Source organism: Stegastes partitus, unplaced genomic scaffold, assembly GCF_000690725.1.
Source record: "Stegastes partitus isolate 25-593 unplaced genomic scaffold, Stegastes_partitus-1.0.2 Scaffold813, whole genome shotgun sequence".
Lineage (NCBI taxonomy): Eukaryota > Metazoa > Chordata > Actinopteri > Pomacentridae > Stegastes > Stegastes partitus.
In genome coordinates, this window is record NW_007578544.1 from 163,345 (window position 1) to 176,224 (window position 12,880).

A 12,880-nucleotide genomic window follows, 5' to 3' on the forward strand; every position below is an offset into this window, starting at 1 on the left:
TCACGGGGGGCTGGAGTAAGAAAAAAACACTGATCAATACAGGGAAACATAATGTTCGCAGATGTGACTAATGGGAAAGAAGACACGATAGAACAACACTGTTAGAAACATGAGGCTGCATGACCTGTTGAACAACATTCTAAAGGGTCAAGTGTTGACAGATGGGTACCAAGGTACATTTCTGTTGTCTGGTAAATTCTCTATCTGTCATTTCTTTTCAATCAGTGCTGCAAGGATTAGGCCCATTTTAAAAAAAAAACAACATCTCTTTAAAATTTCTATTCATGACCTGGACCCCCCCCCCCCACTTTGTTTGTCTTCATGCGATTTAACTTCTTCCTTGTTGTTTTAGTTTTATTACTATATTGAATATTTCGCCTGTCTTTATTTTAGGCTGCTCTCAAAATAAAACTCAATAAAACTCTCATACAGGTGGGTGTCTTCCACTGTCGTTTCTCCAGACTGTCAAATGACCCAGACGTATATATACTAGATTTGGTGGTTGGCATTCAACGTTTCAGGTGCATTACCACCACCTACTGGACAGAAGTTACCTATAGTTTTGCGAGATACCTCTATTTTCTTTGGTCCTCTCCCTGTTGTTGTTGTTATTAATTTCTTTACTCCAGCGTTTTGAATCTTACTGTTAAAATTAATAACTATATTTATTACATCTGCCAGAAGTGATGTCGTTGTTCGTGTTGTTGCAATATGGGTATCACATAAATAAAGTTATTCATGAAAAAAATACGAGGCAGGAAAAAGGCATGTGATCCAAAATCTCTAAAGGTACGAGTAAATTTTGATCAAATAAACATTCTGCAAGAGAAGAAATTAGTTCTCAATCATATTTCAGCATCTAGTTTGAGGGTTTTAGTTTTTTTTCTTCACGAATGATGCAAGCACTGAATCACACTCCACACCACTTGGTGGCGGTAACACATGCATTCGTTGTTTGTTCCGCCGATAAGCTCGTGAACACGCTACACGCTTCCTCGCTCCCAGTTGCGCGCTCCTTTCCATCCGCGTGCCCGAGGGTTTTAACAGTGCAACTCCGCTGAGGGACTCCAACCGGGAAGAGAAATGCCATCAAAAGTCGTCTTTGAGACAGAAGAACAAGTAATGGAAGACAGCGTGGACACTGTAGCGGAGGTTAAACCCCTGAAGGTGAGTAAAGTGTGTCGTGTCGCCGTGGACGGACTTTAAAAACCCGTGTGTGTGCTCCGGCTGCTCCCTGTTTTTAACATGTGGCTGGACGTGCTACCGCGAAACCTCGGCTAACCGGACAGCTAGCGCTACTTCACTGTTAGGAAAACAGCAACGGAGAACTCACACGAGATTAGCTTTTGCAACGAATTTAGTAAGAAAATGTTGGATTCACCTCGTAGCTCTCAGTGTTATTGTGTTCTGTTGCGGAGGTAAGGTTAGCATGCATTGTCTACGTAGGCACGTGGATTAGCTAACATACAGTACAAGATCACGTGGTGAGCCCATGTGCTGCTGAGCTGATCTGTAAGCTACATGGACTCTTTGCTTGTCAACATGGAGATCCTGAACAGTCTCATCACGTTTCTGTAAATCTGCGCCGTGGGCGCGAAATGATGAAGTCACAGCCAGCTGGTCTCGTCAGCTGTGAGCCAGATGTACAAACGGTACATTTAATTCTAGCTGACAGTAACTGTCGAGTTGTTGCTCAATTGTTCGAACGTTGGTGATTTATTTATTTTATTTTTATTTTTTTATGCAAAGAGCCTCCTGAATTCAGTATCACTCACATAAAGTGTGACTACAGCTGGGATGTTTTTATCAGCCTCACGAGGTCGACAGTACATGTGGTTAGTGGATGCAGAGTTTTGCAAAATGATAATCCCATTTCTGAAATAAGTCTTTTAACTGGAATTGCACACACCGCTTATTATTGTCTCTTTGTTTGTTGTTTATAGTCAGAATTATGTACTATGTTTATTGTCTATGTCCTGTTTACAGCTGTACTCTTTTTTGCTATTTTTATACTTTAATGCTTTTTTTCTATGTTCATTTTGCACAAATAGATTATCTTTTTGGGTAACCAGTTTGATCAAGAGGAGAATTTGATTTGGAACTGCTTTTCTAATTTTGGACCTTAGTAACATAATATAAGAAGGAGAATAATGTTCGATATGAGGTAGAAAATTCAATTTTCTCTAGTTGGATGCTTTTAAATTGTGAATACCATACTAATTAGTATATGTACCTAATAGGCAATGCAAGGCGGGTTTATTGATATAGCACAATTCGTACCTGAGGCAATTCAAAGGCGTCACACAAAACTATAAGAAGACAGATTAAGTCAATCCACAAAACATGAACATAATCATTAATTAATTAGATCAAAAGCAAAGAAGTGGGTAAAATCAATCCATAAAAACATAAATATGATAATTAATTACTTGAACTTTATTATTTCAATATGGTGAGTTGATGGCCTACATGAAATGAAACTGTCAAAGCGCCTTTTAGAACATTTTTCATACTCAAGAGTATTTGGTTTATCTAAGTGCTATTTTGTTGTCTTAAAAATAACAAGAACAAGACCAAGGAGGACAAGAAGCTGAAGAAGAAACAGCAGCAGCAGTTGGAGGAGCAGGATGACCCAGACTGCAGCCCTCCGGCACCAAAGAAGAAAAAGAAAAAAGACAAGCTGGCAGCGGACCAAGTGAACGGCGACGCAGATGTGGCCACAGACATGAATGGTGACAGTAATGGTGTAGAAACACCAAAGAAGAAGAAGAGCAAGAAGAACACAGAAGGAGAGGAAGAGGTCAGTGCTATATTGTTTGTGTCGAATCAGATTTCCTTACCACAGTGTTTATGGGCATCATTAATTGTTACCAGGCTGGTTGGGGTTACAATCATTGAGAATATTATTGTTTATTCTCCGTAAACGCCCTTGCAGACGGTGTCATATCCGTTTGTTCAACCCTCTGTCCTTTCTTTGCTTGGGTTTTAGAAAACCAAGAAGAAGGAAAAGAAAGCAATTGCAGAAGCAGAAACCAATGGACATTCCACCCCAAACACCCCAGTTCAGACTCCCATCCAGACACCCTCCCAGTCAAGTGATGACTCAGCCAGTGACAGCGATAAAGAAAAGGTAAGATTTGGAGCAGGAGGGACTGTACTGGTTTTTAGCTTTTCCCAGCTTCATCACGAGAACTTGAGTTATGAGTTTTCCTGTGTTATCTGGCTGTTGCATCAGTTAGAGATTCGCAGTCGTGATCTTTGAAGTTTGTATTCTGTTTGATAGTTCAAAGCTGGAGTGGACACACACACACACACACACACACACACCGGCTGTGATTGGTTTAGGAGAAGTGAAGAGAGGAGCAACCATGTGATAGACACGGAGTACGCTATAGCTGCTAGGAGTATAGTGGAAAACCTTAGGAGGCATCCAAGTAAAGTTTGTAATGTTGTGGTTAAAAAAAAATAAAAAATACTGACAAACTTGGTGTTTAGAGAAAAGAGTTCAGTGTCACATCATGAGCAGTGTCTGTGTAATTACTGTCACTGCCAGAAGGGGGAGACACTGCACCACACTGTTCAGCTCTTCCTCAATCCTTTTTTTTCAGGTGTTACATTTTGGTTATGACATTTATGCATTTTTATCACATACTACAGAATGGCCACTCTGTTATCGTTTTTTGTGTTCTTTAATTCCTAAACTGAACTCTTGAGATTTAGTTGTTGTTTTTTTTTTTTAAAAGATACCCAAAGTTGGCTGTAGGCAGACATTTAGACTGACTCTGTTTCTTTGTTTAGGAGGAGACACCGGAGCAGAGAGAAGGGGCCTTCTCCAACTTCAGAATCTCCCAAGTCACTATTGATAAGCTGAAAGGTAAACATAATATATCCATTGTTCTATTTTCGTGACGGCTCAAGATCAAATTTGTCACTGATACATGTGCAAACTCTGGCATTCTCACAGTTCTCTAGATGTAGGCAATTTTGTTGTTAAATGTGGATTCTTATGGATGTGTTTTAAAAAGTTGCACAGACCAGGTTGAACAGCTGCTATTTTTTATGAATATTGACTGACCTTTTGTGCGAGCCTGCGTGAACAACGTGCAACCAACAGTTGAAGCTGAATTTTGGTGTTCACTATCACGGACTGAAAGAAATGCAATAATTCTTGTTCGAAGTGGCTCTTCTTGTACTGCAAAAGTAATTCTCAGTGGGCTTTGGAGTTGCTGAGGTGAATTGGGGTGTGTTAAATAACAAATTGCCATTGATCCACTGTCTTCTCCCCGTGCCTCTTCATCCCACTTTCTTATTTTCTGTCGCTCTGCTATCACTTTCTCAGCTCGGGGAGTCTCTTACCTGTTTGACATTCAGGTAAAGACATTTGATCCTGTATATGACGGAGAGGATGTAATTGCCCAAGCCAGAACCGGAACAGGAAAGACTTTCTCCTTCGCTATCCCTTTGGTGGAGAAGCTCCAGAGGGATTCAGCAGAGATGACCAGAGGCCGGCCTCCCAAGGTAAACACCTGTGCACATTCACACCAGTCACTGAATGCTAGCACATGTCAAGCTCCCAGTGTCACTTGCTCTCTGAGTAGGCCTGTGTCATAATGTCTTTTCTGTCTATCTGTAGGTTCTGGTGTTGGCTCCAACCAGAGAGTTGGCCATTCAGGTCGCTAAGGATTTCAAGGACGTCTCCAAGAGGCTGTCTATTGCCTGTTTCTACGGAGGCAGCTCATACAACCCACAGAGTAAGTCTCATGCAAAGACATGCATTTTCCTTTAACAGATGTAGTTTTGTAATACATATAAAAACAACAATAAGAGGGACACAATGCATTGTTTATCTGATCTGTCAAAACAACCCTGTTTATCTTACACTTGTGATTTATGCAGGCCCTCGATTCTACCCCGTCTGAAACACTGTTCTTATTTGCCAGCCTAACTTAAAATGTCAATATCTTAAGTACTGCATTGGAATGTGATCTGAAGTATGTGAGTTAACGACAGCCACTCTTTGACCAATGTCAGGCTGCAGGAAGCAATTTGCATCCATTCATTAGAAGTTTTGAAACTTTATTCACATTGAATGCTACTTTCTGTGTGATGTGATTCAAATTCGTCTCTTTTTTTGGTTAACCATTTAACCTTCTGAACTCCAAAACCAACCAGTGGGTTTGAAAAGCATGTTATTTTTATAATAGCCAAAATTATGCCTTGCATTAGAGCCAAAGCTGTACAAACAGTCTGAAGGTATCACGTGTGACTTCTTTGGTTTTTTTCTGGAAAATAGACCAAGCCTCAGCTGAAAATTGTTGCACTTAAAAGTATTGTGTGCATTAATCAGATTCTGTTAAAAAAAAAAAAAAAAAATCTGTTCCTTGTTGCAATGAGTAACTCTGCTACATCCAGCAGTCACATCACAAAACTTCACAGGCCTGTTGTTGAACTGCAGACTGTGTTTTCACAGAGCAAATCTGAGACTATTATGGGTCATGTAAGTAGTAGAATATCTATAGCTTGTAGAGCCGCCATGTTCCCTCTGTGTTGGTAACACCAGGGCAGATGGAAAAATATTGTACTTGTTAGTTGCTGGTCATCTTCATTTTATGTAAAATAATCCAAGAAATTCAACTTTAAAAAATGATTTATGGCATTATAACTTTGTTGTAACTTTGTTCTCTGAACTTCTACTTCTAGTTTTGCTGTTTCCATAGAAATACTGGATTTTATAATGAAAAATGAGTCCACAGTAAAAAAAACAAAAAAGAAGTGATAGGAGCAGAAAACTTCCACTTGGTTCAACTCAGTCTGCCTGGGGTTCAGAGGGTTAAATAGACGATCGCTAACAGGACCTTACATATAATCAACCCATTTTGTCCCACGTCTTTCAAACTTGTAACAACACGTTTTATGTTTTAATGTTAACTCGCTTTACTCCTCTCTTCCTGTCTAGTCGATGCTATCCGCAATGGAATTGATATTTTGGTCGGAACCCCTGGTCGCATCAAAGACCACCTCCAGAACAATAAACTCAACCTCACCAAACTGAAACACGTTGTTCTGGATGAAGTCGACCAGATGTTGGACATGGGATTTGCAGAGCAGGTCGAGGAGATTTTGGGTTCATCATATAAGAAAGGTAAAGTAAATCAGTGTGTGTTTGTGTGACGTGTTCTTCTTTTGTACGATGTGTGTGTTCATTTTTCTGTGTGTGTACAAGGCGAAGTGTGAGGAGTGTAGTTTGTTTATCTGATATGGTCGATTAAAGATTGTTTCGTGTATGTAAAATAGAATTTGTGTGTCCCTTGTAGACAGTGACGCCAACCCACAGACTCTTCTGTTTTCCGCCACCTGCCCCCCTTGGGTGTATGATGTGGCCAAGAAATACATGAGACCAGCGTGCAAACATGTTGACCTGATTGGCAAGAAAACACAGAAAGCTGCAACAACTGTGGAAGTAAGTGTGTGTGTGTGTGTGTGTGTTTACATAGCTCGGGGTGAAGACTGTGTGATGGGTGCAATTTAATAAGCTTTACAGCAATCTCTCAAAGTCGCCTGCAGGGTCAGTAAACGTAACAGAGACTGTAAAGTAAGCTCACATACATCTCCATCAGAAAAGCTCAGCAAGTTCATTTGCAGTAAAAATTGCTGTATTTATCATCATCCACACCAGTGGAATTGTAATGAAGTACAAGTTAAAGTCTGCCAGCTGGATTAATGAAAACGTCCCTCTTCTCACTCCCTGGTTTCACCCCCCACCCCCCCTTTGTTTATCTTTTGTTTTTGTGTCTCTCCACCTGATCCGCTGTAGCATCTGGCCATAGCGTGTCACTGGTCACAGCGTGCGGCGGTGATCGGCGATGTGATCCAGGTGTACAGTGGCAGCCACGGCAGAACCATCATCTTCTGCGAGACAAAGAAAGAGGCCAATGAACTGTCCATGAATGCATCCATCAAACAGGTAGACGCATAAATGCATAATGCACATTTAGCAGTGTACGAATAGTTATAGTATATGTTACATCTTTAATTTATAAAATCATCCACTGACATTTTTTATATTCCGTAACTTCATAACAAGAATCATTTTGAGAGTTCTGGGAGTTGTGACAGATTAATTTTTCAATCAGCGGTCGCCTTGCTTCTTAAAAATTACAATTTCTGCTTTTTATCCTTGAGTTCCATTTGTCATTTATTTTGGTTTGGCTGCTTTCAGAGTTGCCAGTCCCTCCATGGCGATATTCCACAGAAACAGAGAGAGATGACGCTAAAGGGCTTCAGGAACGGGACCTTTGAGGTTCTGGTTGCCACAAATGTTGCAGCCCGTGGATTAGACATCCCTGAAGTCGACTTGGTGGTCCAGTGTTCTCCACCCAAGGTGCGATGGGTTGCAGTAGGAATGTTAAAACTGAGGGTGCAGATTAAAGTCATGCAACATGGTGTATTTACAAATTAGCATTAGCGTGCTTCAAGCAGTTACAGTACACTCGTTTGCACCAGCTGAGTGATGAAAATGAAGAATTAACTCTTAGATGATTGACACTAAGTTCACACTTGTTGATCAGCAGTGTTGCATTAAATTAAACATAAAGGCCTGTCCATTTTTACTGTCTCTGAAAAATGTTCTGTCTCTGTGTGCTGTCAGGATGTGGAGTCGTACATTCATCGTTCGGGACGTACAGGCCGAGCAGGCAGGACTGGAATCTGCATCTGCTTCTACCAAAGGAAAGAAGAGGACCAGCTGCGCTATGTAGAAAACAAAGCAGTAAGTGTCTTTTCACTTCTGGATGAAGGAGTAAAGGCAGGCAAAGAGGAGCGCAGTGTTCATTTTGGCACCTAATATTGGTTTAGTTTTAGTCCTGTGATGAAAATGTGTATCAGTTCTGGCACTTTTTAGTCATTAGATCTTCATTGTAACTTTTCTAAACTCTGTTTGTTCTCCCTCTCTGTCCTGCTCACCTCACATTGCAGCAGCTGCTTGGTCTGTCTTACTACAGAGCAGCAACTCATCTAGTAAATGAGTCACTCACACGTTCACTATAATCCTATTTACTGTCTGGGTTTAGCATGAAACGGGACACTAAATGGTTAGAAAACATTTCCAAAAGGTAGATGAGATCGTTAATGAATATTTTTGGTAACAATTTTCGTTGACAAAGTTAACTCGGGAGGAGCGACAGATTGACTTATTCGAGCAGCTAAAAAAAAAAAAAAAAAAAAAAAAAACCAGAGCCTTCAGTGACATCTGTGCTACTCATGAGATGGGAAGAGGATAGTTTCCTGCCTTGTTGGATTTAAAAGGTGCTCCATGAACAAAAAATATTACCGTTATTTGTAAAAGTGGTGAAGACAGAAAGGTAGAAGACTGAGTGTTTTCTTAGAGGCTATTGAGAACTCCTAATTTTTTCTTGTAGCTGGAAGTAGTGTTTAATATTGCAAATCTATTGCCAAAGAAATGGATAACTGTCTGTACAATCTGTATGACTCCACATGACATGTTTCTGTATTAATTACCATATTAAAAACCTTTTTATTCTGTATTATTCCAGTGCATCACATTCAGGCGTGTTGGCGTTCCCACTGCAAATGATATCATCAAGTCATCAAGCAAAGATGCTGCCAGGTAAGTGACTGTCAGGAGCGAGAGCCGAGGGCAGACAAATATATATTATTTTGGAAGTAAGAACCGAGAGTAATTGAATAATATTTAAAACCTTGGAGTCCACATTTGGTAAAGGATGAGGACTCTGATTTTTACTTGAGTGACTTAGTGGCGTAGCGCTTACGTAGGCTTTTAACAGTGGCTCCACAAAGTCTGAGTCATGATGGGGCTCCATGCGAAAAGTATTTCCTGTTGACACGTGTTACATAGTGGTTGTTTTTTTTTTTTTTCTCTATTCAGGTTTCTGGACTCTGTTTCGGCCACAGCTATTGATTACTTCAGGGAATCAGCGGAAAAGCTGATCGAAGAGAAAGGAGCAGTTGATGCGCTAGCTGCTGCCCTGGCCCACATTTCTGGAGCCACAAGTCTAGAGCAGAGGTCACTGCTCAGCTCCGATGCTGTAAGTTACGCACACATGCAGTTTAGCAGTAAGCCTGGACTGAGTGCTTTATAACAGCAGGCACCTTTCACCCTCTTGATACAGCTTTTATAGCAAGATAATAATAATAAACTTTATTTATAGAGCTCTTTTCAAAACAAATGTTACAAAGTGCTTTTCAATAAAAAATAAATTAAAAATTAAAATAGAATAAGCACACAGAATAAGTGATGAAAGTAGAAAGCATACAAATAAAGCAGGAAGCTAAAAAACTTAAATAAAATCAGGAACATCTCTCCGATAAAAATGTGTTTTAAGAAGTGACTTGAAAGAGAGCGCAGACTTTGCCGACTGGATTTCTTCGGGCAGGTCGTTCCAGAGCCTCGGACTGAAAATGCTCTGTCCCCCTTTTGTTTTCAGCCGGGCCTCTGGGACAGTTAACCGACTTTTGCCCGAGGATCGTAGGAAGCGTGGTGGAGAGTATGGAGTTAAAACGTCGGCAGTGTAAATAGGGCAGAGAGCGTCGAGTGCTTTAAAAGTGATTAGTAAAATCTTAAAATCCATCTTAAAACGTACTGGCAGCCAATGTAAAAGAGCTAAAATAGGCGTGATGTGCTCAGGTTTCCTCTTCCTGGTTAAAAGCCTGGCAGCAGAGTTCTGCACCGTCTGTAGTCTGTCCAGGGATTTCTGATTAAGACACGTAAAAAAGGCTGTTGCAGTAATCCAGCCGCGAGGAAATAAAAGCATGTTAAATCGTCTCTGTATCTTTAAAAGTTAAGTAAGAACGGATCTTTGAAATATTTCTAAGATGACAAAAACAAGACTGTACAAGATAAGTTTGCGTCTGCTCATGTAGATGCTGCAGTCCCTGGATGCTAATGTGCTGACTTGACATATTGTCACTGCCTCCCACTTGACTTGTACTCCACCTAGATTCTGTTGTTGTGCCTTCGGTGATGTATGCCTGTAACGCACTGTTTCTGTTTGTTTTTGCAGGGGTTCACCACGATGCAGTTGGTGTGTTCCCAGGAGATGCATGGTCTGGGTTACGCTTGGAAGAGCATCAGAGAACAGCTGGGAGACGAGTTTGAGAACAACATTCAGAGAATGACCTTCCTGAAAGGCAAAACGGTACGTACACGCACACACACGCGCACACACACACACACACACACACAAACACTAACATATGTGAGGTGTTGCTGCTGTGCACATAAGTCCTAGTAATGTATTCCAGTTACATTTCCCCTGTTTTCAATTGTGGGTTGTATTGAATTTAATGTTCCAAATGTACCACATTTGTACAATACATCTGACTGCATGCTTAGAGTTTTATTGGTTTTATTGTAAGGGAGGTTATGTTTCAAGGTGTGTATGCCGGCTTGAAGGGAGTGTTGGGATGTAGTTTGCATAGAATTGGGCCCAAATGAAATCCGGTGAGCGTTCTTATTAGATTTGACTTGAAATCACAGTGTCTTGCCAAAAAAACACCCCAGAGTGCTGCATAAATGATAACAACTGAATAGGCAAATGGAAATATAAATGGGAAACCCACTGGTAAATCAAAATGCAAATTAAGAAAAGAATGTCTTTTTCAAAAATATTTTTCCGTTTATGTGTGAATTTAGCCTCTCCATCACACAATCAGCACAGAGCTAATTATCCACAGCAAGTCAAGAGAAAAAACATCTGTTCACATAAAGTGAATGTGTGAAACCTTTTTTTTGACTGAGCGAGACACAAACATTCATCATCTCGCCCTTATTGTGTTTGTAACAGGGAGTTTGCTTTGATGTCGCGGCTGATAAAGTCAAGGAGATGCAGGTGAGAACAACAGCAAAGCCCTCATCTGTTCAACATGTGCACTGGACTGTTTGTAATGTCTTCATCATTGAAAGAGTCACAACAATCTAAAGGAAAATGTAAATATTGTGACAGTGTTTTGTGTAGAAGTTGGCAGACTGTCGTAGTTCTGCTAAAATCCTTCTCAACCCACCTGCTTCTTCAACAGGACAACTGGAAGGACGGTCGCCGTTGGCAACTGACTGTAGCCACAGAGCTCCCAGAGCTGGAGGAGAAGCAGTTCAGTAACCGTGGTGACAGAAGAGGCAATGGCAACCGTGGCGACAGAGGAGGGTTCAGAGGTGGAAGGGGACGAAATTTTAGGGGAAATGGTGGCCGTGGCAACGGGTTCCGGAGCGGTGGCTTTGGCAACAACCGAGGAAGAGGACAGAAACGCAGCTTCGGCCAAGCTTTTGACTCCTGAAGCACCAACCTGTGGACTGATGACTGTCACTCACCTGGGCCAGCAGCAGTTTTTATTGGCTGTTGGTGGGAGGGGCCAGTGTGAGGCTGAGTAAAAAAATCTTCAAAATGATACAAGCGGAATTGTAATTTAATACCCAGTTCATTAAATTGCAGATTGTCACACATAGTATGAACAGAACTGGTTATCTGAAGTGTTGGTTAATTTTCAATTAGCCTTTCAAAAAGGCTCACAGATAGAAATTTCTTTTAAAGGGTATATTAACACAATACAACTGGTAGCCACTTTGTAATGTCTGACATGTACTTCTTTAAGTTGACACATTAGCTGAAACTCTTGGAACGACATGCTCCTGAAAGCTGAAATGTTACTGTACTGTATAAATGAGTGCATATTTCAGTTGCCACGTCTTGAATGGCACAAGTTCAGAAACATTGGCTAATAAACCTAAAGGTTTTGCATTATGTAACAAAATGACATAAAATATAAGTTGGAAAATGCCCTCCATTGAGTTTTAGGTAAGGTGTTTTTGTTTTTTTGTTTTTGTTTTATATTGGGTGTTTGGGGAACAGTTGCAGCAATCAGACTTGGGCATTTGTCCCAATCAGAAGACTCATACTTCTGACTTTGTAAACCTGACCATTGTTGCATGATTACACTGCCTTTTTTGTACGACCATGAAGGTGCACTATACTGCAGACACTGTGTCATGTGGGAGGCACTTTGTTTCTGCTCTGCACCCGCAGGGAACAATAATGAAAGGAGTGTTAACCTTTACAGTTGTGCTCATGTCAGGTTGCTGCATTACCCTCATCTGAAACCTGTCTCCCCAAAAATATATTGGATGATTGCTTTGCAATTGCCTCTATTTAATGACTGTGTCTACTGCTTCCATTCATTTGAATGACTTCTTCATTAAAGAAAAAAGGTCACCAAATATTGTGGTTCTTTTTTTTTTTTTGTCAAGGCTGTGTAAAATGAGCACATATGCATTCACAAATACATCAAGACACGTGCTTCAGTCTTGCTGCTTTCAGAATGTGAATTTACGAGGATATAATCCTAAATTCACAGATTCTATGAACTGCTGTGTTTTATGTTAAGTTGCAGTGCAGCAGACTGAGAAAAGACGACTGCACAGAACGCACCTTAAAGGCTTTTGGAACTAGAATTGAAATACCCACCCGATAAACCTCCTACCTCACCCTGTACACTCATTCAGTGCAGGGACACAGTTCTGTGGTGCACCAGGGCAACCCTATCTCTGCTTCACATAGAAAACATGCAAAAAATTCTTTGAATGGTTTGATTTATTGAAGTTTAATTAGTAAAAATGAACAAAATAATGTTTTTTTTTCAGTCTCATTTTGACTTCAGGGTTTAATGACAACAGTTCTGCCAGTCTGATCCCAATCTACCAGAAATCAAACGATGTGTGCGATAGCTCCTGCGCAAGATATTTAGGTCTCAAAGTATTTATTTAGCAGATAGCTGAATAAGCATACAGAGCTCTGGATCAAACTTCTCACCTGAGCACAGACAGAGTTAATGTCAGGGCGCGAAGTCTGAC

The 12,880-nt window shown here is 40.7% G+C and overlaps 1 protein-coding gene across 1 annotated transcript; it reads left to right on the forward strand.

Annotated features, from left to right (window-relative positions):
- Positions 1-991: 991 nt before the first annotated feature.
- On the forward strand, positions 992-12,247 carry ddx21 (DEAD (Asp-Glu-Ala-Asp) box helicase 21). Its single transcript, XM_008292477.1, has 16 exons — positions 992-1,167; positions 2,567-2,800; positions 2,990-3,130; positions 3,799-3,874; positions 4,340-4,518; positions 4,634-4,751; positions 5,957-6,142; positions 6,315-6,460; positions 6,815-6,964; positions 7,220-7,381; positions 7,649-7,768; positions 8,553-8,626; positions 8,906-9,065; positions 10,041-10,175; positions 10,824-10,868; positions 11,056-12,247. The coding sequence occupies exons 1-16, from the start codon at positions 1,084-1,086 to the stop codon at positions 11,308-11,310; spliced, it is 2,265 nt and encodes a 754-aa protein (XP_008290699.1). The 5' UTR covers positions 992-1,083; the 3' UTR covers positions 11,311-12,247.
- The last annotated feature ends 633 nt before the right edge of the window (positions 12,248-12,880 follow it).

What these genes read in the sequence shown, in the direction of transcription:
- ddx21 (XM_008292477.1), top strand. Translation starts at nt 1,084, where the DNA reads ATGCCATCAAAAGTCGTCTTTGAGACAGAAGAACAAGTAATGGAAGAC. An exon ending in CACTATTGATAAGCTGAAAG is followed by an intron (nt 3,875 to 4,339) that starts GTAAACATAATA and finishes TCACTTTCTCAG; the next exon opens with CTCGGGGAGTCTCTTACCTG. An exon ending in CAGCTCATACAACCCACAGA is followed by an intron (nt 4,752 to 5,956) that starts GTAAGTCTCATG and finishes CTTCCTGTCTAG; the next exon opens with TCGATGCTATCCGCAATGGA.